This window comes from Trachurus trachurus (assembly GCF_905171665.1).
Source record: "Trachurus trachurus genome assembly, chromosome: 12".
Taxonomy (NCBI): Eukaryota; Metazoa; Chordata; class Actinopteri; order Carangiformes; family Carangidae; genus Trachurus; species Trachurus trachurus.
In genome coordinates, this window is record NC_139908.1 from 7,790,473 (window position 1) to 7,816,307 (window position 25,835).

The 25,835-nt window shown below is 41.4% G+C and overlaps 1 protein-coding gene across 1 annotated transcript; it reads left to right on the forward strand.

The window, feature by feature from the left end:
• Positions 1 to 1,712: 1,712 nt before the first annotated feature.
• thbs4b (thrombospondin 4b) lies at positions 1,713 to 20,779 on the forward strand (the record flags this gene model as incomplete). The annotated part of the gene is made up of 22 exons (XM_083983055.1): positions 1,713 to 1,826; positions 5,369 to 5,566; positions 6,473 to 6,723; positions 6,831 to 6,933; positions 7,110 to 7,192; positions 7,307 to 7,358; positions 7,888 to 8,039; positions 9,393 to 9,530; positions 11,809 to 11,886; positions 11,995 to 12,147; positions 12,279 to 12,383; positions 12,481 to 12,588; positions 13,348 to 13,507; positions 14,708 to 14,826; positions 15,636 to 15,688; positions 15,789 to 15,982; positions 16,965 to 17,143; positions 17,909 to 17,957; positions 18,067 to 18,263; positions 18,423 to 18,595; positions 19,425 to 19,564; positions 20,721 to 20,779. Exons 1-22 carry the CDS (start codon positions 1,748 to 1,750, stop codon positions 20,777 to 20,779), a joined length of 2,823 nt encoding a protein of 940 aa, XP_083839181.1. The 5' UTR covers positions 1,713 to 1,747.
• Positions 20,780 to 25,835: the final 5,056 nt, after the last annotated feature.

The window sequence follows — 25,835 nt, forward strand, 5'->3', positions numbered from 1 at the left end:
GCTAATTGTCAAACCTCCCCCCCGAGTGCATAAACAAACCTCACTGCTTTTTTATGCAGCATAAAGCCACATTTTCAGGTCAGCCGTGTAAGACTCATTGGTAACACAGTCGGATTTGTTGTCATTGTGGCAACATGCAAAGCTATAATCTTCGGTTGTCTGGCTACCAGCGAGCTCACCATACGAAGAGTTACGAGCAGGAATATCAGAGTCCTGGGATGTGGTCATATCAGTATCATGAATAAAAATAGTCAGGAGATGGTGTCAGACACATTTGGGGTTTGGTTTTTATCTCTGAGCCAGCTGCAGCAGCGTTCACTGTCTGACCTCATCAACCGCACCGTGATGTGACTCAGCCCAGGTCCTCCTGCAGGCTGATGTGGTCTCCTGAGCTCCTTGCTGCAGCTGCCCACCATGCATGGAGGTCTGTGCGGCTGCTTTTTTTTTTTTTTTTTTTGTGATCCAGAACCAAAAAACGCCTGTAAAGGATCAGCCTGACAGCGAATCAGACGGCAGATAAAACCGTGGGCGTCCTGTTGATGTCTAGATGCAGTCATATCAGACCAGAGCAGCGGTATATAGACTAACCACAAGGAACACCTGTGGGATGTAGGGAAACTATGACTCATGTTGCTGCTGTTGTTGCTATAGATACTTGTGTTTATCCTTTTATACTTGTGTTTATCCCCCCTTTTTCTTGGGAGCATCATCTTGGTTGCCACCGAGTCTTGGCTTTTTAATGGAAATACAGATTCAGTGCTTTTTTTGTGCTCAAAGGTCAGTTACTCATCCGTAGAATAAAGCTCGCTTGGTTTAGAAAATAAGATGCAACAGGGGGGAAGAAAGAGGGGGAAAAACAAACATCATTAAGACCTGAGCGACCTCATCTCTGCCAAATGTGGCAAGTCGAGTGGTGCCAGACATGCTGACGACCTGGAGGCCGCGTTGAGCCAGCAGCCTGTCTGAAGCTCTGCTCTGCTGGCCGGTTAACGCGGCTTGTTAAGGCGCGGGCTCATTTCCTGACTTTGCCGGGGGAAGGAGAGGGAGAAAGCATGAAGGACATATGGGAAAGGTGTCACATCTGATGCCTGGAAGGAAAGCGCAAGAATTTTTCCCAGTGCGTTCAGACAGAGTGTGAAAAAAAAAAAAAAAAACTAGAAGTCTGATTTGCTGGAGGTGGGGAAACTACATTTTCAGAAACACACCCCAAGCGTGAACTCGTCGGGAGTCCAAAAATATTACAGTTTTGGATTGGAAGCATGATTTCGGTGGCCAAAAGTGGGTTCCTAGAGTGGATTAGAAGCTGCTCATGTACAGTATGTTTGTGTAAGAGCCTGTGGGAACTGGTAGCAGCCAGTGGGAGCCAATGCAATAGAGAGTCTCCCCAGGTCACTCCTTCTCCGCATGGGGCCGTCTGAGGAAGGTTTTAAAGGCAGGTTCTGGCCCTGATGCTCCTCCCTTTACTAAAAACTCCTGCAATCTCCTCTTTCACATCCACACACCAATTCGGACACACACAAACACACACACATTCATGCATGCACACACACACACACCTACTTACACACACGCACGCAAACTGCCAGCAGCTTCTATTAAGGCTTAACATGACAGACTTGCCTCACTTGTGATTCAAAAAAAGGAGGCAAGGACACAAACACACCACTCAGAGCAGACGCAGACATACGGGAAACTGCCGCTGGGTCACGTACAGATAAGCTGATCTGGGACCAGTTGGAAGGACAAGATGGGTTTGTGGACGGCCTTGATACTGGCCTCGCAGCTGCTATTAAAACTGTGCTTACAAGTGGAAGCCCAGGCTTTAGGTAAGTTTTGTTTTAAGTGCTTTTTTAATTTGGTTTCCATATTATATTATTTAAATGTCATAACATTTTTTTTTTTTTGAAAATGCATCAGATTGATCGGTGATAACTGACTTCAGTGGCTCTCAATTAAGAAGTGGGAATCACATTTTTGGTTTTGTTGTTTGTTGATTTAACTTTAACACAGAGATATCTTTGATTTTGTTTGGATGCTGCAACATCCTGCTTGTGATGCAATTCTCCATTTTCATTATCTGTCAAAAAGAAAAAAAGAAAAAAGAAAAGATTTAATGGCTCCAGCACTGGGTATTTTAACACACTGTGTTTGAGTTCAATGCATAATGTATAAAGCAGACACTGTGAAAGAGAATATCATATGCAGACCCAAAGAACACAAAGGATTAGCCACGGCTGTGTGATCGTCACTAAGGTACGAATAAAATGCTAAATATCCCTGTCAGTTGTAACACAGTCAAATGAATTCCTGCGTTTGTGACAGGAGGCAGAGGAAGATAAAGGAGTGGAAGTACAGACAAAGTTTCAAATCCATGCAGCATCTTTCTCCTGAAGTAAAAGTCACCCCGCTTTTCATATCTATGCAGCTGGATCTTCTTGATTACTGCAGCTCAGGAGACTCAGCTCTCTGGCTTGTATTAATTCAAACAAAGTCTCAGCTAGGTCAAACACATGGGAATAATCAGAGACGATCTGGGCGCAATATTGAACTTCAAGTCACAGAGTCTTCTCTCTCTCTCTGTCTCTTTGACACAGACTTCCAATCACACACAAATTTGTTCAAGGTCACACACACACACATTCACTCGCAAACTAGAGCTGCAGTCGACTTGTAGAAATATTGGTGTTTATAGTTTATCAGCTTCTTTCAAATCCCCCCAGTTGATTGATGGCGTGCCTCTCATGCACCCATTAATCCCTACAATCTTTGGGCGATAGCTGACTGATGTTTTGTATAAAACAAGTCCAGATTAATGGAGTTCATCATCTATCATTTCCCTTGCAAATAGCTTATTGTCTGCCTGACTGGAATTCACTGTGTTTAAAAAGGAGCGAGACCGATTTAAAGCTGCAGTAAGTGATATTTAAGTAGCACAAAACAGCCGTTCTATCTCTGCAAAGGGTTATTGGGGTTATTGATCAATATTAATGTCTCAAGGATGACTTCACTGGGAGATGAGATTACTGGAATTCGAAAATTCACTTTCTACTCCGAGCACAAAGACTCCCCCGGCCTGGGACAAAAGGGTGTCTTTACAGCAGCTGTAATCCATATTTTTATAATAATGATGTATCAAATAAAAAATGTGAAATCAAAGAGACAGTAAAGGGATCACTTGTAATAATCAATCTGAGGAGAACTCTCACCTGAATCGACTTTATGGCGAGTTTCATCTCGTAGTTCAGCAATCTGGTAACAGAACTTTTGGTTCACTCTCACAGTTCTCATCAACTCATTTCAGCCATAGTAGGCAGCTCAGCTCAGCTCAGTACAATATAATAGAATAGAAAAGAAAAGAATAGAATAGAATAGAATAGAATAGAATAGAATAGAATAGAATAGAATAGAATAGAAAAGAATAGAATAGAAGCACAGTGCATCAACAATGACAAAATTTAAGGTGTCTCTCTAATCAGGGCAATAAAAAAAAGCCATAAAAAACCACTGTACACTACCCAGGGCCGTTGCTAGGAATTCTGGGCCCCTGAAAGAATACTAAAGTGGGCCCCTACCCCCTGACTTTTCCACTTTTTTTTCTTAGACTACATATGTATTTATCATTTTTTATTTTGCCTACTTTGTTTTGATGCTAATGCAGCATTACTATGAGTATTAGTCAGGGTCTTATGCAGAATAAATCAGTCATACAAAGATTAGACTAATGTTTTTTTTTGTGGGCCCCTTCTGGGCGCTGGGCCCCTAGAATTATCATCACCTTTCTCCCCTATACAACGGCCCAGACGCTACCTCTTCAGCACAGAGATAATTAGTAACTGGCTGGTGAACATAGGGGGAGAAAAACAGTTACAAAGAAGAGTTCATATTGGCTGGAGAGACATGACTCAGAAAATGAGCACAAATATTTCCCATCATGAGGTTAAGTGATCATCTGGGCTTCCATTAGGCTGCTTACTCATTGCAGTTTCAAAAAAAAAAAGAAAAAAAAAAGTGACTTCACTGTTTATGTTACTACCGTACATGGTTATGTGGGTGATGTCATTTCTTCATTGCCGGTAGTTGTTTTTACTAAGTTTGTCATGAATTTACGATAAATCACGGCTTTCCACATACAAAGCATCAAATGTGAGGCATTTGTTAGGAGGCCAGAAGAAGAATGCCGACCATTTGCACACTTTTTGTGGTAGTAATATATAACTGTGACAGATTTATATGCTGGTGTTAAGGAGAGGGCAAGACACAGGATTAGTTTATGGCTTTCAGCAGAGCTAGTTTTATGAAGCTTGAAATCGGAGGTTAATCAGGGGGTGAAATGAGACACTCTCACAGGATCTCTGGAGAAACACAACACTGACCTCCACCAAACCTTCTGTCCAAAAGACTTATGAAGAGTGGGAATATGTGTACAGTAACTCTTGTGCAATGAGTATCATTTGTTTCTAAGTTGTTTTATTCACTTTTTGGACTTTTTTTTATTATTATTATAAGGAGCAATAAGTCAAATACAACACTCCACCAGGTGAATACCAAAGACAGATGTTGACCATAGAATGCGAGCATCTGCGTTGTCACATTTTTTCGCTGCACACATTTTCGATACACCATGTGCTGAAGAAGGAGAGACACACGAGGGACGGCGGACAGAGGAGTGAGATGAAAGGAAGAAGAAGAGATCTCATCGTGCTTCGCAATCTTGGCTGACAGCGGCTGGTCTCTGGGAGCATTTGGGAGTAATTTTGCTCCCTCGCGACAGCGGGCCTTGTGGACTGCTGCGAGCGTACTTGTGCATTCATGATGTGTGCAGATGGTAGACTAGAGATTCACTGCACATCCTCTCTTGGCCTTCCCAGTCCCCAAGTCACGTTATTAAAGGAAGCCTCTAAACAGCAGCATAAGTGTTCTCTCTCTGGCATTTTCACAACCACTAAGCCTGTCAGTAGATTTAGACGTCTTAATCCTGCCATACATCAATGAATGGACTGAGTATAAATGCATTTTTATCAACCAAACAGCTTTACAGACCCAACAAAATACAACAAACACAGCCCCACATCCACCAGGCGACTAATAGGCACCTCAGGAAGCTAATGGTGATCCAAATAAAGAGAGAAAGTCGGAGTATAGAGCTCAGATGTACTTAGAAATCCACCGGCCAACTCTGTCTGCCAAGTTTGCTCTAACTGATTGACGCAACAGCAACAAACACTGGGTCAACATCATCATCTCCTTGTTGACTCGGGATGTGTTTACTCTGGGATCGGAGCGCTGCTGCAGGTTGTAAATATTCATATCTCATCATCCATTACTCATGCGCTTTACCGCTTGTCTCTTTCCCTTCCCCTGTCAACAGTCTATGATCTGCTCACCTCGCCTGATTGCCTGCCAGACCTGCTCCAGGGGGGTCTGGTGGAGCAAGGGGTGACGGAGGCTTTCATCCTCGCCACCTTCAAGCTACAACCCAAGACCGGAACCACTGTGTTTGGCCTGTACAACCCGCGGGACAACAGCAAGTACTTTGAGTTCACTGTGATGGGGAAGCTCAACAGAGGTAAGACAGCAGGAGAGAGGCTCTGGTACAGTTTAGTCAGCTTTTCACCTTTTTTATATCAACAGTGGATTAAATGACTCTGTGTAGGGATTTGTTTAACTTAAAGAGGAACTATGCAAAATTTTCACCTTAATTAAACAGCTTTGGAGTAATTGTGATGGTTAAATGAGATACGGGTAGAATGGAGGCTCTTTGCCTTCCACCTATAGCGTCTCTTGGCTGCAAACCAACCTTGGAAGATCAGTGCCTCCAACCCGGTGTCCCAGATCTCGTCTCGTGAGAAACATGGACTGCTTTGCGGCACTATGACAAAAACACGCTCGGTAATCCGTAATCTCTTGTTTGCGTTTGCCATGGGTTGCCTTCTCGCCGACTTTGTTGAAAACAAATGCACATGGCCAGAGGAGGGTTAACGGCGAGTTTTTACGCCTGTAAAAATATGCACTCTGAAACTGTAGGGGGAGCTGTACAGAAAAGAAAAACGACCAAAACCGAACGAAAACGCGATCAGACTTGCATAGTTCCCCTTTAATTTAGCCTTTTAGCTTATGTCTGCTCACATTTTTGGTTCAGTCCCCACCATGAAACAGTTAGATTTTTCGCAGCGGTAGGAGAAGACCAAAAACAGAACTAAAAGGAGAGAGAATACTGGGCCACATTATGCACAACTATTAACAAAATATTAGACATGCCCCTTCAATAAGTAGAATAAGCAACAAAAACACTCTGTAAATCCAGTGATAATTCATCTCCAATGGTATCATTATGAATAAATAAATGCATGCTAGACTAAACACGGTCCATTTTGCTCCAAAACATCAGCATATTAGCGTCGTCCCTTTACTGTGCAACCTCACGTGGCTGCTAGCATGTTATCTCCTCACTGCCTGCTCTGTCCTCTCCCAGCTGTGTTACGCTACCAGCGGACTGACAAGAGGATGAGCTCGGTAACCTTCAACAACCTGGTGCTGGCCGACGGCCAACAGCACCGACTGTTGTTCCACCTGAAGGGGATGCAGCAGCAGGGGCCGGGCGGGGTGGAGCTGCATCTGGACTGCAGGCTGGTGGAAACAGTCAGGGATCTCCCCGCTGCCTTCCAGGGTCTGCCAGCGGGCTACGGTATGGTGGAGCTAAAGACCATGCAAGCCAGAGACCAGGTGACCCATCATTTATAGGATTTCCATACAATAATGAATATGTGTCTGGTCTCAATATGGATCTGGGAGGCTTATACCATCCACTTTGACTTGTTTTATTCCGACAGGAGAGCTTAGACGAGCTCAAACTGGTGGTCGGAGACACTTTTGAGAACGTTGCTTCGTTACAAAACTGCCATTTCCAACAAAGAGACTCCGTCCAAACTCTGGGTAAGATTCTTTCAGTGGAAGTGAACGTCCACATGAGACGGCCAAGTGTTCCCAGGAAAACAGTCTCAGCGGTAGAAAAACAACAGTCAGTGTTTGTTGGAGTGACTTGAGAGCAGGCTCAGATAATCCCCCCGTCTCTCCCTCAGTCAAAGTAAATAACTGTGCCTTTCTCTTAGGGGTCAACACGAAGCAGCTGTCGAACCAAATGCTGGAGTTAACCAAGGTGATAAATGATCTGAAAGACGTCCTCATTCAGCAGGTAAAGACCACTTACAGTTCCTCCGAGGCCACTTAATCCCTGCCACCTGACCCCTGACCTCTCCGACAGCTTCCCCGACTCAATACAACTGTGTTTCTGTTTGACCTTTTGTAGGTCAAAGAGACCTCATTTCTCAGAAACACCATCTCAGAGTGTCAGGCCTGCGGTAAGACGATCTCCAATAACAGTTACACTGCAAAAACTCAAAATCTTACCAAGAATATTTGTCTTATTTCTAGTCAAAATGTCATTTCTAGTCAAAACAAATCTCATTATACCTAAAATAAGTATATTTATACATATACATACATTAAAAAGTAGCTTTTAGACACTTTTTTACTTATTTCAAGCCTATTTTCACTTGAAATAAGTAGAAAAATCTGACAGTGGAGCAAGTCTTTCTTTCTTATTACAAGCACAAAAAACTTCCTTTCACTGGCAGATTTTCTACTTATTTCAAGTGAGAATGAGTTTGAAACAAGTGAAAATGATCTAAAAATAAGTACATTTTTAGGTGATGAGTCTTATTTAAAGTGGAAAGAGATTAGTTTTAACTAGAAATGAGACATTTTGACAAGAAATAAGACAAATATTCTTTGAAAGATTTTGAGTTTTTGCAGTGTAACGGTGCTCAGTCATTACGTTTGCATCAAAATAAAACTTTTTCTTCTGTCATTTTTTTTTTTTTTTTGAAGGCCTGGGTGGGACCGAGGTGGTGAAACCACGGTGTGCCCCTGGTGTCTGTTTCCGTGACGACATTTGTATAGAGACAGCAGATGGCGTTGAGTGTGGACCCTGTCCTGATGGCTACACCGGGGACGGTTTCAACTGTGATGATGTGGACGAGGTAAGGAACAGCGTGTGTTTTCTCTGCTTCCACTCTTGAGAGAATCAATATGAGTTCAAGACCTGCAGATTAAAGACTTTTTCTTTTCTTTTTTTCTTTTTTTACAAAGTTTGGCCATTCTTATCCATCCTCAGTCCTTGTATTTCCAAAGTAGGCTCATAGAAAGTTGGCCCTACACAAACAATGCACTGTATATATTACCTGATGACAGTGTAGCAGACAGTTCATAATCTCTTTGTGGATATAGGTGGAAATCATTGAGCTAATAGCTTGTTGAATCTACCCTCACATCCAGTGTACAGTATAATAGAGAGTGGTTAAGTGCAGTCCTTGAACTACAGCATATACCTGAAATACATTTGACATTTATCAACACATTGTCTGTGCTGTCTCTAAAACAAGTGGTGCTTCTCTGTAGTTTTATCTATATAACAACTTAAATACGTGTTGATTTATTAGCAAGATGGTAAATTGTCTTTTTGTTCTATTTTTTTGTTCTATAAACTTTCTATATTTTCATACAGATGAACTACTGAAGTAGTCTAGTAATTTTTTATTTCTAACCTTTATCCAGAATAATCTCAACAGAGCAGTGATGGGGAAAAGAGATGGGAGAGAGAGGGAGAGGAACATTCAACACGGGATTTGACCCGGGGATGCTGCAATAACAATATATGTTATGCAGGCCACCAGGATGGTCTTTGTCTGAGAATACAGAGCGGTACCACAGGGCATTATGGACTGTTAGTGCACCGGCACTCAGAGAAGCTACAAGCCCGAAAGAGTGACGGTTTAGAGAGAGAGACTCTGGGTTTGTACAAATTGGGGTCTCTGAGTTCTGAGTGAGCTGACACAGGACTTTAAATGATCTGAATAATTCAGAACTGAGATTTTCCTGGCCTTAAAAAGGTCTATGAGAAATTTTACAGGCTGATTTCACCAGGTTTTTTTTTTATATAGGGGTAGGGTAGGGGAGCTAGACAAAAAAATATGGGAATGGGATGATGGAAGTAGCGCACAGGGTCTGAAGGCACAGAAGTTAATATGGTGTCATGGGGTCTGGGGACCAAAGCTGCAGATAGATAAAGGTAAAAGTTTGGCAATTTAGTGAAAGTTGAGGAAAGGTTGTTGCAGATGGAAGTCCTCATAAGGATAGAAGTACGAGTGTGTGTGTGTGTGTGTGCGTGTGTGTGTGTTTGCACTGACCTCTTTTCTAAGGACTGGCCCCTTCAGCATTCCCTTTTTTGCATGAGCAAAAGTGTCATCAAGCCTAAAAGCTTTTGGGGGGAGAAGCCCTGTGAGAACCACATACATTTTGCAGCTTCACCAGAGCTCGTGTCCTCCTTCCTGCAGTGCCAGTTTAACCCCTGCTTCCCTGGAGTGAAGTGCGTCAACACGGCCCCGGGCTTCCGCTGCGACGCCTGTCCCCTGGGCTACTCCGGCCTGCCAGTGGAGGGGGTGGGAGTTTTGTACGCTCAGACCAACAAACAGGTGAGACAAGGGAAGAGGTGAGGGGGGGGGGGCATATGGAGGACAAAATGAGAGCAGAATTTAAGGAGTGTTCCGGTCTTTTTTTTTTTTTTTACCCCTAAATCGTTTTCCTGATGGTCACCCAGTGTTGGGGGGAGCAAAAAACGCAACTAAAATTGATGCAGGCAAACCAGAGTTACACCAAACACTCAAAAAATATCAAATATCTATGGTACATGACTCAAATCCTTATGACACACCACTGAACTCATATAGTGTACAGTATAAACTTTGTGTTTTTGCATGTTGTCACTCACCTCAGACAGCCGAACTCTGAAACATCCTGGAAAGACATTACTATTCGATCGCAGAGCGCCTGCTCTCCCCGCCACAGAAACAAACACTTTTTCCTTGTGTGTGATGATTTCTTTACTAAAATAAATGGTCGAGCAGTGCAGTGGTAATGTCCAAAATATCTCTGACCGTTTATTTTTGTAAAGAAATCATCACAACAAGGAAAAAGTGTTCGTTTCTGTGGCGGGGAGAGCAGGCGCTCTGCGATCGGATAGTCTTTGCAGGACGTTTCAGGTGAGTGATTACGTGCAAAAACACAAAGTTTATACTGTTTATACTGTGTGTCATAAGGATTCAAGTAGATATTTGATTGTTTTTTGAGTGTTTGTTGTGGTTGAAAGAATTGCCCCCAGGTTAGCCTTGTTGTCGCTATCCCTAACGCCATGGTCTAACTCCGGTTTGCTTGCATCAATTTTAGTCGCCATCAGGACAACGATTTAGGGGTCAAAAATGGCCGGAATTCTACTTTAACAAAAGGTTATGAATCTATCAACATGTAACTGTTCTGGAAAAGAATACAGAGATTACAGCTTTGTGTTGTAGATTTAGGCTAGTTGAATTATTTAGTACATATGGAAAATGAATGAAATATTTCACCAGAGACTTTGTTTGTTATAGATGCACATAGCTAAAATCTATTGTAGGGGGGGATAGTAGGAGTAAGTGCAAGTGAAGGGTAAATTAGCCTATTATTCAAAATTAAAAAGTTATACAGGAAATTATCTGTGGGATCAATTAGTGTCATTTAAATTATGATACCTAGTATGATCTTACATTTAAAAAAAAAAAGTTTTAGGACATTCAAAAAATACTTTTCTCTCAAACTCAACTTTTAAAAATATAAAAATTAATACCTATTCATTTTTGCTCATGGACAAAATCTGAATCTGTGTATTGTTACTTGCATACCATTTCGAGTGCTGACAAAGGGAGTCTGAAATTTACTGAAAAGCAGAGTGTCTCAGCGTCTGTGACCTCGAGGAATCAGGATTCGAAGTCCATTAAATTCCATCGTGATGTCGCAAAATCCTGAATGATTTTTTTAAGATGCACGCAGACATACTTTTCCTCTCCAGCAGATGAATGTCAAAACAATTTCTCAGTATCGAATTCTGCACATACTTTATTCTGCACAGTGAAGGTCAAGTGTCCCAAATGAAGTGCAAAACACATCTGAGCAGAGGAGATTTTAACATAGCATACATTCTTATGGCTGCCAGGGAACAAAGCACTAGGTTAATCCGGGGAAGAGGGGGCTGTTTTAAAAATTATAATAAAAACTGGTGGGGAAATAGTGTCACTGCAGGATCCACCTGACTTTATAACTGATACTGAAGAAGAACCTAAACAAGCTTCATGTTATACCATCAAATAATCAATAATTTAGAGGATAAATAGTAAAAGAAAAAAAAAAAAAATGCTATTGTTTTTCGGCATATTATAATATAAAGAACAATGTGGTAGCTAAGCAGTTCATCATCAGATCATCAGACTAAACAAAACACAACTCCGCCCACACCAGTACATCTTCCCCAGAATGAAGGAATAAATTAGCTCCATAAATTCTTCTTTATAAAAGAAAAATAGATATTTATATAACTGTACACCTTATCAGTTCATTTCTAGACTTATTTGAAGAGCATTGAACTGAAGAAACTGAACCGGTGATCACATTTTACCCCTTTTTGAAATAATTACACAGTAGATAGATAAAAGTGTGATATGTAATAATTAATATTTAACAGGGAGTTTAAAAAGTACTTAGAGCATCATTTAACAAGCTTGAGCTCCCCTATCAGGACTCGTGGTGTATATTGTGCAGCAATTATTGTGACCCTGAAGTGTGAAGAGAATTAAAGATGGGAAATTGTCACAAAACCAAAAAACTTTTGGAGGATTTCACGTGTGACGTTATGTGACTCACGTTGTAGCCTATACATTTCAGGTCTGTGATGACGTCGACGAATGCAAAGGACCCAACAATGGAGGCTGCACCGCAAACTCAGTCTGTCACAACTCAGTGGTAAGATTACACACATTGCTGCAGGTTCATGCAACAAATACTTTTATTTCTGTGACTTTTTTTCAATCTAAAGAGGCTGACATTTATCCCTTCCTCACTCCTGCACAGGGCTCCTATCAGTGCGGCAGCTGTAAATCTGGTTTCACAGGAGATCAGGTGAAAGGCTGCAAGCCGGAGGTCAGCTGCAGCAACAGCCTCACCAACCCCTGTGACATCAACGCCCAGTGTTTTGCAGAAAGAGACGGATCAGTCACTTGTCAGGTATAGGATTTTTTACACCGCTCAAGCATTCTTATAAACAAACTTGCAAATGCACAACTGTTTGTATAAAAACAGCTGCACATACAGTACTTTCAATTTGATTTTCTGAGTTGTTCCATTTGTCTTGTCAGTGTGGAATTGGCTGGGCAGGTAACGGGTACCTGTGCGGGAAGGACACTGACATTGATGGATACCCAGATGAGAAACTCAAATGCAAGGACTCCAGCTGTAGAAAGGTAAATTTGATAGATTTTTTTTTTTTAAAGTACAATTTATCTGCAAAATACAACTTTGCTGCTGTGATGTTTCATCCATTGACATCTCTCTCTACAGGACAACTGTATCTACGTTCCTAACTCTGGTCAAGAGGACGCTGACAGGGACGGACATGGAGACGCCTGCGATGACGATGCAGATGGTGACGGTATTCCAAACGAACAGGTTGGTGGAGACGTATACAGTACTATACCAACAAACCCATGGAAGCACACAATGGCTACAACAAGTACCGGTAATAAAAGAGGGGAACATGCACATCACAGTCACCTTAAGCCCAAAGTGACATCTTCAAATTGCTTTGGTCTGACAACCAGAACAAAACCCACAGACATTCAAGGATACAGTATTATGGGAGATACGCGCTTATCGGCTTTGTTGCTGAGAGTTGTAATAGAAGATCTACAGTATACCATACTCATCTATCCAATGAATCTCAAAATATCTCCTGCAGCGAGTTAGCTGCAAAGAAGACTGGCTCTGTCCGCTGTTTGTATAGTCCATTAGCTCAGAAGCTCAGAAACCAACATGAATTTAGCTTTTTGTAGTCAAAAAAGCCATGGATGTAGCCCTGGTTATACACTTTAAATAAACAAGATGCACTGTGTTGTGTTAATTATAAAGCGTCATGGTGCTGGTAGGTGGGATTTTTGTCCTTAAGACAGAGAAAGTTAAATTTTTTCTCTTTGTTTCCAGTCTTCGTTCCAATCCAAACAAAGTGGCTGCTGCCAGTGGCTTCATATTTTGGCTGTATATATAAATGAGATGTCAGTGAAATGTTGAACTATAGCCCTTTAAATTTTAAACAACACATCACTCAACAAAGCCTTTTCTTTTGATCAGTTTGTGGAACAATTGTTTGAGCTTTAACACAGACCAAGACACACAGTACTTAACACATCTCTGCCTGTCTGTCTGTCTCAGGACAACTGCTGGTTGAAGCCCAACGTGGACCAGAGGAACAGCGATAAGGACAGCCACGGAGACGCCTGTGACAACTGTCGCATCGTGGAGAACCCGGACCAGAGGGACACCGACAGCGACGGCAAAGGGGACGCCTGCGATGACGACATGGATGGAGATGGTATGGAGAGAAATTACATCACTAACACTGACGCTCATGTTATATAACCTGCATCACTGAAAGCGTTCTACTGTTATGGCTTATTACACTGCTCTCTCCTTCACATTTGAACCATTTGCCCCCCTCCCCCTATGCATGCATTACATACATTATGCAAAAAACCACCCTGATGAAGACAGAAGTTACATTAAATTACGCATCTCCCTCCCTCAGACATGTAGAAATAGTATATCACTGTGTTGTGGTGTGGATGGTTGTGTAACCAAGCTGAGCAGTGAGAAACAGCACTGCAAAAAAAAAAGAAAAAAAAAAAAAAAGTCAAAGGCAATAGCAGTCTGACCCCAGAGCGAACACAAGCTTTGATCATTCACCAGTATGATTACACCTCAAAAAGCCCCACAGGAGAGAAGATAGTTCTTCCTCTATCGCTGCTGCTTGACCTTTATGCATTTGTGGTGCTGCTGCTGCCTCCATGCGATGAATGAAAAACAGCCTCTGACCACAAACTGCTGCTGGCCGACATAGCAAGTGCAACAGTGCAACCTAGTGGTGAGAGTAGAAACAACATGCTGTGAGATAAATCAGTGCACCACGCAGTTAAGTGTGGATACAACGCCTAAAGATTTCTCGAACGGTTTCACTATTCAAATATAAATTCACTTAGCGTCTGATCAATGAAAATGTATCAATTGTTCCTATAAAAAAATGATAGATTGAATGATTGTAATGAGGCTGCCACTAATGATTTTTGCATTATGACTTAATCTGTCCATTATTTTTCCAATTTGATTGATTTCCAAGAGATTGATTAAGGTGGCATCTTTATAAGGATGTAAATTGCTTGTTAATTATTTAATTTACTATCAAATAAGAGAAAGAAAGGCAGCAACGACTCAGGAAGTGAAATTACAGTTTGACTCTTTTGATGCAAATTATTGAAAATGCTGCAAAAATAATATCAATTTGATCGAGTGATTGCTGATTGTCGGAAGGAAGTCACAATGAAAACAGCTTTTACTTTGTTGCAGGAAAAAATCTCTTGACTGAAAAAGTGGCTGTGCCAGTTGTACCACCTCTGAATATACAGCACTGTAATTATCTTCGCTCCACTGCTGTAAAAAAAGAGACAGGAGTGGCTTTTGCTTGACGTGCTAAATGTCACTAACTGTCTGGTATGGGGGGGGATCTGGGGGGGATCAGGCTTGAAGAACTTCCTGGACAACTGCCAGCGCGTCAAGAACAGAGACCAGCTGGACCGGGACGGAGACGGTGTGGGAGACGCCTGTGACAGCTGCCCTGACATCCCCAATCCCAACCAGGTCAGTCAGAGCCAGAATCAGTCAGATGAGTATGGATGTATGGATGTATGGATGGATGGATGTATGGATGGATGGATGGATGGATGGATGGATGGATGGATGGATGGATGGATGGATGGATGGATGGATGGATGGATGGATTTCAAGATTTTGGCAAATTGGCCCATTGCCATAATCGCTATAGTCATAGCAGTAGGTTTGTTACCTTTAATTGTCAGTGCAAGCTATTTTTAGAACGGCGGAGCAGAGCCGTGAGCTGCTCAGAGCTATGCTAATGGGATTTCTTGGTTTCCCTCATCAAACTCATCAAATACACAATCCAACAGCTCCAAAACGCTCTCATGGACAAATTGTGACCTGCACATTCACCACGCTATGAGATAATAACACAACGTTACGAGACAGAGTTGTTTTAGAGGTAAATATAGAGACTGCTTGCTGAAAAACTGTCCCTGAAGGGAACGCGCATCAGCGGTTTTGCATGAATTTACCTCTAAAATGACTCGTAACGTTCTGTTATTATCTTATAGCGTGGTGAATGTGCAGGTCACAACTTGTCCACCAGAGCGTTTTGGAGTTTTTGGATTGTGTATTTATTTAGTTTGATGGGGGAAACCAAGAAATTCCATTAGCCTCTGTAGCGTAGCTCTGAGCAGCTCACAGCTCTGCTCTGCCATTCTAAAAATAGCTTGCAATGACAATTAAAGGTAAAGAACCTACTGCTATGACTATAGGGATTATGGCAATGGGCCAATTTGCCAAAATGTTGAACTATCCCTTTAAACAATCTCTCTGTTCTCTCGTTACAGTCTGATATTGATAATGACCTGGTTGGAGACTCCTGCGACACAAACCAAGACAGGTGATAAGACACATACGTCACTGTTGTTTTTCTTTTCTTTCTACCATGTCGAGTAGCAGCTTTTTATTCATGCCATATTATCATGTCACTTCCCCTGTAGCGATGGCGACGGTCACCAAGATACCAAGGACAATTGCCCGTACGTGATCAATAGCTCCCAGCTGGACACAGACAAAGACGGGCTGGGTGACGAGTGTGACGATGACGATGACAACGATGGGATCCCTGACAGTATACCACCCGGACCGGACAACTGTCGGCTGGTACCAAACCCTGACCAGACTGACGACAACAGTGAGTTTAAAAATACAGAGCACATTCACACCCTTCACTATGAAAACAGTTTATTATATCAATGCTAAGATATCAGTGTTGATACATTTGATTGAAAACCAGCTCGATTACCTGAGATTTGAAAAAAAAAACGCTCATAATTTCATCTCAGTGTCCATATTTCCTCTGAACTGTTCCTGACTGACCTTTTATACATTCAGTTTTCCGCCCCAATTTCACACACACACACACACGGAGATCAAGCAGCAGCAACCTTGGGCAGATTAAGTGGCAATTTTGTCGGGTAAAAGCACAATTTTTTTTTTTTGCGCCAGCGCCCATTTGGCAATTTTGTGACATTACTTGCGTGAAAATGGACTGTGAGGTCAATGGGAGTGGAGTGCCAATTGAAATCAAGTGTTGCGGGGCAGCTGAGGTTGGTAGTCAGGCAGTTAAGTGATGGAGAGTGGAGAGAGACCTTCACGGTTCCTTAAAAGATATTCTTAGACTTGTATGATAAGCTGAGTCATTCTATACGTATGTCTCTCATTTGTTTTTTCTAGTTTTTAGTGCTCATAGACAGTCTATAGTTGTACAGTTTATCACGACTCCAAGACAGAATTACTTTTTACCACTGCAGAAGCAACTCTATTTTGACCATCAATATTAAAGACCTGCAGCATACAGTATTGTTAATAATGTTATTCTGCTATAATGTGAATATTCCTTTAAGAAAAGACTTCATCTGGGCTTCAGTCAGATATTTGGGGTGTTTTATATTCAGGCCTTGCATCTCAGACTCTGCAGCTTCTGAACAAGGACAGCAAGTTCCTTTGGAGTGGGCCTTTTTGACACTATTGGTGTAAAATCTCCTCAGTGTGACAAGGTGAATGAGAGGGGCCAAATTTAAAGGGAATGAAAGTGTCTCTATCTGTGCCTTGATTCTGAATTAATGACTCATTGTTTCCTGCTTAATAACGTCCCTGTCTTGTCTCTCTCTCAGATGATGGAGTCGGAGATGTGTGTGAGTCTGACTTTGACCAGGACAAAGTGATCGACAGGATCGACAACTGTCCCGAGAACGCCGAGGTAACCCTGACCGACTTCAGGGCCTATCAGACGGTGGTTCTGGACCCCGAGGGCGACGCCCAGATCGACCCCAACTGGGTCGTTTTGAACCAGGTGAGAAAGTTAAAGTTGCTGTTGTCGATAATATCCTTACATCATAACTGTGTATCATGACAGTGTGTAATGTAAGAGCTGTCATATGTACTAATGAACCTACAGAGAACATGCAACTTCACTGATTTTAGTAGATAGTAGGGGTGGGAATCTTTTACTATCTCACAATTCGATTCGTTTCAGATTTTTGGGGCTACGATTCGATTCAAAATCGATTTTCGATTCAAAACGATTTGATTCATAATGATTTCTGCTTCAGTCTATCGGTGTGCAAAGGATCCTCATGATCTACTCCAGTCTGCTTTGCAAGACAGAATGACTAAAGTGTCTTTTTCACATTTATTGAGTTTTAAACATTCATCCATGCTTAGATGAAATTGTTGAACCTGTTGCATAAAAGCAATATCACATATTGCTTAAGTAACTAAATTAAAAGTGCCTCTTTATTAAAAAATAGTGCAGTTAAACTTGCTGCCTTTTCAATTCTAAGGAAATGGAGGCCGACAGCCAGCAGATTTTTTCATTAAAAAAAAAAATTAAATCAATTTTGGGACATTTTATATTGATTCTGAATCATATTAAATGAGAAGTGCGATTCTTATGTGAATCGATTTTTTGGCACACCCCTAGTAGATAGATACAATAAGTGAGTGCATAGTGGAGCAGTTAGCAGCTAAAGTACGGTGGCCCTGAGAGATTAAAACACTGCAAACTTAAGAAAACACATGCAAACAGAAAAAAACTCTCTCCCTCTTTCTCACAAAGGGAATGGAAATTGTTCAGACCATGAACAGTGATCCAGGACTTGCTGTTGGTAAGATGTCTAAACTCTTCATATTGACTGTCAGTCACCAAATAAAAAAATAAAAAACATATAATTTGCCCCAAACACAGTACGTTGTTGACACACTCTCTGTTGCCAGGCTACACTGCTTTCAGTGGGGTGGACTTCGAGGGGACATTTCACGTGAACACAGTGACGGATGACGACTACGCCGGCTTCATCTTCGGCTACCAGGACTCTTCCTCCTTCTACGTGGTGATGTGGAAGCAGACCGAACAGACCTACTGGCAGGCGACACCCTTCAGAGCCGTGGCCGAGCCCGGCATCCAGCTTAAGGTGAAAGTGCAACTCATGTCAGACATCGCCCACAGCAGCAGCAGATTCATATTTGTCCTATTTTTATCTGTATTTTCCACATTTCTGCCTTTTATCTTCTCTGTCTGCCTACACACATCCGTCTCCTCCTCACCACCACCTCTGCTGTCTGTTCGTCAGGCTGTCAAGTCTAAATCGGGCCCCGGGGAGCACCTGAGAAACTCACTGTGGCACACGGGAGACACCAACGACCAGGTGCGTCTGCTGTGGAAGGACCCGAGAAATGTGGGCTGGAAGGACAAGGTGTCCTACCGTTGGTACCTGCAGCACCGCCCACAGGTTGGATACATCAGGTGAGACAAGTGCCCCCTCTCATTTCTGTGGGTTTTATACAACAGCATATTAACTTAAAGGGATATGCCAACATTATTTTTTCGTGTCTTGCCTCACTCCTGAGTCCATGACAAGCAACGAAACACCATCCTTTCGACTGTGCATGCAGTAACAAGGGATATACGGGCAGAGCTGGCACTAGCTTAGCACTTAGCTCAAACGCTGGAAGTGCATAGGTAGTGTTAGCCTGCCTCCTACCTGAGCCGAAATCAGCGGTCAGAAGCTGATTTCATTTTAGCTCTAAACTCTGTAAATATATCACTTTATCGACATTTCAAACATTTTTATGCGAGAAAGTAGCTGTTTAGATCAGTGTGTCGTTAATTTGTCTAAATACCAGCTGTTTGCAATTTTGTTCGGACGAATTCGGCGCTACTCAAGCTAGCAAGCAGGCTAACACTACCTATGCACTTCCAGCGTTTGAGCTAAGCTAATTACGGGCGATACAGGCTCTGCGCGCACAGTCGAAAGGATGGTGTCTATCTGCTTGTCATGGACTCGGGAGTGAGGCAAGACACAAAGAAAAAAAATGTTGGCGTATCCCTTTAACTTACCATGATATTTGAAAACAAGAGGAAAATCAGTCTAGATCTGTCCAAAGGTACAAAAATCCAACTACAAGTAGATTAACTAGTAAGGGAGAGCCAGGCAAAGACTTTGCAGGGCTCATGCTAAGCTAAGCATGTTTATCATATTTATCAAACAGACATGAGACACTGCATAGATTTTCTCATCTAGTTAAGTAAACAAATGGAGTTAAAAAAATATCCTCATTGTTGATCTGTTCAGAGCGCGGTTCTACGAGGGAACTGAGCTGGTTGCAGACTCTGGTGTGACTATTGACACGACCATGAGAGGAGGACGACTTGGCGTGTTCTGTTTCTCTCAAGAAAACATCATCTGGTCCAATCTGAAGTACCGCTGCAATGGTAAGGAAGTGATTTATAATTATAACGTTACATACATTCATCTCAACAGCGTTATGGCATTCATGTTCCCCTCAGGATATACCGCACTTCACTTTGGTGATCCTTTTCCAACTTTTCATTGACCTCTGAGTTTAACTTCAAAGGGATAGTTCAACATTTTGGCAAATTGGCCCATTGCCGTAATCGCTATAGTCTTAGCAGTAGGTTCGTTACCTTTAATTGTCGGTGCAAGCTATTTTTAGAATGGCGGAGCAGAGCTGCGAGCTGCTCAGAACTATGCTACGGAGGCTAATGGAATTTCTTGGTTTCCCTCATCAAACTCATCAAATACAAAATCCAAAAACCCCAAAATGCTTTTGTGGACAAGTTGTGACCTGCACATTCACCACACTATGAGATAATAACAGAACGTTACGAAGCAGAGCTGTTTTCGAGGTAAATACAGAGACTGCTTGCTGAAAAACTGTCCCTGAACGCAACGCACATCAGCGGTTTTGCATGAATTTACCTCTAAAACAACTCTGTCTTGTAACGTTCCATTATTATCTCATAGCGTGGTGAATGTGCAGGTCACAACTTGTCCACCAGAGCGTTTTGAAGTTGTTGGATTGTGTATTTGATGAGTTTGATGAGGGAAACCGAGAAATTCCATTAGCCTCCGTAGCGTAGCTCTAAGCAGCTAGCCGCTCTGCTCCGCTGTTCTAAAAATAGCTTGCGCCGACAAATAAAGGTAACAAACCTACTGCTAAGACTATAGCGATTATGGCAATGGGCCAATTTTCCAAAATGTTGAACTATCCCTTTAACTAATGTAATTTCCATTAGCCACAGCTGCTCAATGGTAATATGAGAATCTATATACAGTATAACATAGTGAACCTGGGGAACATTAGACCTTAGGTAAACATCATTATGTTAGCATCGCCTCGAGGTACAGTATATTAGCATGCTGATATTAGACTATAGTCAACTCAACATATCTTCTTTAATGACCTCTATGACTTGTGTCTGGAAAGTGGAACGCTATGATATTTTATCTCGTTGTTGCATAAACAAGAGTGAGACTTGCGAAGAGAATTAGTTTGGCCTCACTCGGTTTTTAGATTTCAAGCTGCATGGGCTCATCATGATCCCTCACTTCTTCTCACTTCCACAGACACCATCCCTGAGGATTTCCAGGAGTTCAGCACTCAGCACGGCGCTGACTCACTCTAAAGTCAAGATAAAAATATGACACCGGATCTCCAGAGAGTGCTTCTGTGAGGGAGTGAGTGAGTGAGTGAGTGAGTGTATGTATGTGTGTGTGTGGGAGTGAGTGGGTGTGTGTATGAGTGTTGGTGGGAGTGTATATGTGTCTGTCTGTCTGTTTGTGTATTGGTGTGTACAGTTTCTGTGCATATATGACCACAATCTTTGTACTGTATGTGCATATTATCACGTCCGAGTCCTTTTTTTTTTTCCTAATTGTGTTCCCCTGTTTAACTGTCTCTTAAAGACTCCAGCTGAGCTTGTTATGCTAAATCCTGTAAGTTATAATGAAATTTACTGACCTGTACTGACTTTCAGTTCCATCACTGCATATAGTCTTAGCACAAGAGGCTGCACATTTCCACATATTTGCTTTTTTTCTTTAAAGTCCTTTTTTTCCTTTTTTTTTTTTACATAATAAGCTTGACATGTTCAAAATAAAGGGAACATCATTACACACACTAGTAGTTTTCTCCCACGCTGTCGTTTACCGAGAATATTTTAGCTTCATGTCTCATATTATAATCATATTCACCAGCAGAACCTGCGCCTTGGATCAACGTCAACCTGATGTTTCCTGTATTTTGATCATTCTGGGGTTGTATTGTCTTGGTCACTGAGCTTGTTGTTTAATATCAGCATGGTATTTCACATCTTCATTGGTGGTGAGGATGAACACTGTCTCAGTAGCTGTTTGATGAGGAACTTCAAGCAGCGTTACCTTGTCTCCCTCTTTCCTTTGGTCCATTCGGTTCTCAAGCTCTTGATCATTTCATATCTGTATAGTGATGGTGAACCTGGTCAAAATAAAGGGCTGTTTAATATATTGAAACCTTATTTTAATGTCCATTGATTTAATCGGTGCGTCGTTTGAGCAGATGTCCCATATGCAGAGGCTGTAGTCCTTGCCACAGCGGCTCTCTGTCTCCTCATTTCCTGTCTCTCTACAGCTGTCCTATCAATTAAAGGCATAAAAGCCCCCAAAAATATTAAACAACAACAATAAAAAAACATGTATATATATGTAGACACACATATACATGTTTATATGGTAACACTTTAGATTAGGGAACACATATTCACCATTACTGTAACTAGGTGCTTATTAATATGCATATAAGTAGCTTACTAGCTCCTTATTAGTAATTATTAAGCACGTATTAACACCTTATTCTACATAGCCTTATTCTACCTCTATTACACCATGAATTAAGATTTTTCCTGATATTAACTCCTAATTATCGCTTATTCATTGTAAATTAATGCATTGTTGTTTCTGAATAATGATGTGAATAACCAGTGGGTTGTTGGGGCCTTGTACAGGGGCAGTAGCACTCTGAATTAGTATAGCATTAATGCATTAATTTACAATGAATAAGCGATAATTAGGAGTTAATATCAGGAGAAATCTTAATTAATGGTGTAATAGAGGTAGAATAAGGCTATGTAGAATAAGGTGTTAATACGTGCTTAATAATTACTAATAAGGAGCTAGTAAGCTACTTATATGCATATTAATAAGCACCTAGTTAATGGTGAGTATGTGTCCCCTAATCTAAAGTGTTACTATATATATTTCTTTTGTCATGTCAAATTGTTCTTCTCCAGTGTTTAACAACAAGCACTAACCCATAACTTCCTTGTAAACTCTTCATTGTACTTAGAACGTGACACTCTTCAAACAAGGGCCTCTGTTTTTGCCAGAGTAGGAAATACTTTCCCTAATAAGATCATTCTTATCCCTGATTAGCTGCTGAGTTGAATAGAGAGACTTCGCTCTCTGCTGCAGTCGGGGGTCCTCTGGAAAATAGACAAGGAAGAAGAAGGCTTTAATATTTCACAAGAAGAAGCACCATGACATGATGATGCAGATTCCTTTGTATCTTGCATTTTTAAGTACGTTTGTGTGGTAGATAACCGATCTGTGATTTATCTTCAACTCAAAGAGGTAAGGAAAACTCTCTCTCCGGTTTTTGTTGTATACAAAATAATCTGATGAACAGTTTGCTGTAGCTTCTTGATCAAAATGCTTTTGTATTAATCAGAAATAGAAAAGTGTAAGTAGTAGATAAAAGCAGTTAATACAATTTAAGCATAGTTGATAATAGCACAATATTTGGCCTTTCTGTATGACTTGAAAGTTGGAAATATTCACAAATTAATAAACTAGATTGATCATAAATCATAAATCAGTACATGAGTCATTCACACAGTAAGATTTTTGTAGCTCATGGATGAAAACCTGAATTAATTTCTGTATTTTCTGACTGACTTCAAGACTCTGAGCTCAGTCTGGAGGTAGAGCCTCTTTAAGAATTAATGATGTCTATGATTTTTTTTTTTTTGGTTGCTGTTTTATATTTTGTGAGAGAAACACTGTTGGCTGCATTTTTGCAAAAAAAAAAACTTGACTTGCATATAAAACACAAAACAATTAGACAAGGTGCTGTCACCACTCGACAAGCAATTTTCACTCTACCACAAGTGAATGAGCAGCGACCCTGCACCTGGCATTCAGAAGTTAATGTGTGTGACCGTGTTTTATAAGCCACAGCGGTAATCCACAGCACCGGGGAGGAAAAGAAGCAGCTCCCAAGGGTCTTATCAAAGCACCCAAACAAAGTAAACAACACAAAACAATAAGCGAGAAATCAAGATTTACAAAGCCAATAAGAAGGATTAAAGATAACAATGTCATGAACAGTATGTGGACAAAATCCCTGGTTAGATCACAGTTTCTCCACAGTTTATATGAGAGGTTATTGATCATGTTATATTTTTTGATCCCTAAGCTTTATCCGAAAAGTTACTGCCGAGTTGTGTTGTTGAGCAGCTTCCGCATTTGTTGACTCTTCGGAAGTATTGTAGCACAGAAGAAAAGAGGCTGCCAGCAGAGCAGAGAGATCAAGAGGTTCTCTACACACTGAACAACATAAACACACTCAGGCTTTCAAGCAGAGAACTGTGACTGAAGATGTTGACGATAACAGTGGGGAGCTCTCCGGGAAATCGGCTTTGATCACTCCTTCAAAACATATAAAAATAAAAAAGAATAGAAAAGTATGTGGCAAACTGGCAACGGTTTTAGCTCTCACTTCCCCCGTTAGATGAGTCTCCTCCTCGGGGAGCAAAGAGAAGCATGTTCACACTGATTTAGTTTGTGTGCAGGGACAAGAACAAGACCAAGAGTCCCCAGCGAAATAGTGCAGAATGTCATTGGTTTAACTTGTGTTTATATTGTCATGAACTAAATCAGCAGGTCAGAATTTTCTTTAAAAAAGTGAAGATTTCATTTAAGTTAGAGTTCATCCAACATGTGTGTGTGTCAGTTTTGAGGACTTCTAATAATAGCTGAGACAGAGACTTCACCCAAAAATACAAATTTGAACCTCATGGTGGTGCAAGAGGAGATATCAGGGGAATAGAATAAAATAGAATAGAATAGACAGGGCTCAACAACACCTTTACACACACACCAGACATTAAAAAAGATCTAAAAAAAAAAATATGCAAGAAAAAAAAGTACACCAGATGAAAAAATAAAAAATAAACCACATAATGTCTGCAGTTTTTCTTGCCAATGCATGTACAGTACCTACGTATTGTCAAGTCACAGGATTACCAAAGTCAGTGGGGTTCATCCTCTGGGGACCGTAAATCTTTTTGCAAAAATTTTACAGAAATCCATCGAATATATTCAGTAAGACCACTCACGATTAAAAATGTTAATTGCAGCTTCATTATGCATGTGAGTTTGGCGTCAACTAAGGCTCCGACTACATCACTCCCTGAGAATAGGATTTCATTAAAGTATATGGGAGTGATGAGCGACTATCTACAGGTGGATGCTGGGGTGGTGGTGGGGCAGAAAATAGGGTAAAGCTGAGAGATGCTGCTGTGTCATAGACGAGCAAAGAGGACGATGGGTAAATCACCCATCTTAAATAGACCGCCATATTGGGAGAGTGTGTAATATGATGTCATGTGAGTGACGCAGCGCAGCTCGAGTTGGCTGCCTCAACTAGCTCGTAGCTTCGCTCCATTTTTGAGATATTTCAGGGTGAATCAGCCGCTATATTGTTATCTCTTCTTGAGCCTCGATGGCTTGAAATAAAGGGAATATAAAGAGTATATGAAGAGTATACTGTACAAGTGCAGTTAGCAAACTTACATAATTCATGCTATGTCCAAATTATTACCTTAACCCACCTGTTGTCCTTCTGGGTCAAATTGACCCAATCTATTTCCTTCCTCCATCCTTCCTTCTTTCCTTCCTTTCTCCCTTCCTTCTTTCCACAATCCTTTTCCCCTTCCTTCCTTCCTTCCTTCCTTCCTTCCTTCCTTCCTTCCTTCCTTCCTTCCTTCCTTCCTTCCTTCCTTCCTTCCTTCCTTCCTTCCTTCCTTCCTTCCTTTCGTCCTTACTTCTTCTTCCTCTTTTGATCTGATCTGTTCCCTCCTTCCATCTTTCTTTCCTCCCATTTCCTCCCTCTTCCTTCTTTCTTCTTCCTTCCTTGAACAAATCTGTTTCCTCCCTCCATCTTTCCCTTCCTTCTTTCCACAATCTTTTCCCCCTTCCTTCCTTCCTTCCTTCCTTCCTTCCTTCCTTCCTTCCTTCCTTCCTTCCTTCCTTCCTTCCTTCCTTCCTTCTTCCCTCTTCTTCCTTCCTTGAACAAATTTGTTCCCTCCCTCCACTTTTCTTTCCTTACTTTTTCCCTTTAAACTCTTGTGGCAGCAGGTATGGGCAGCAGCAACCAGCCTTCACATGAAGACGCTCCAGCCAGCTCCTTTCTCTGCAGAGCCGTGAGGTTTTTCACTGGGGACATGCACCTCTGTGGAGAATGGATGAAAAGTAGGTGTAAATAATACACATAAAAGTATATAAGTAAGGTCCATTTGCATGTAAGTATGTATGTAATAAGTATGGTACATTTCTATGAATCCAACAGGAATATTATATAATTTGAAATTGATTTGGTTACATCTGAGTCTCTTTGTGAAGTATAGATAATGACAGGTGTTAAAA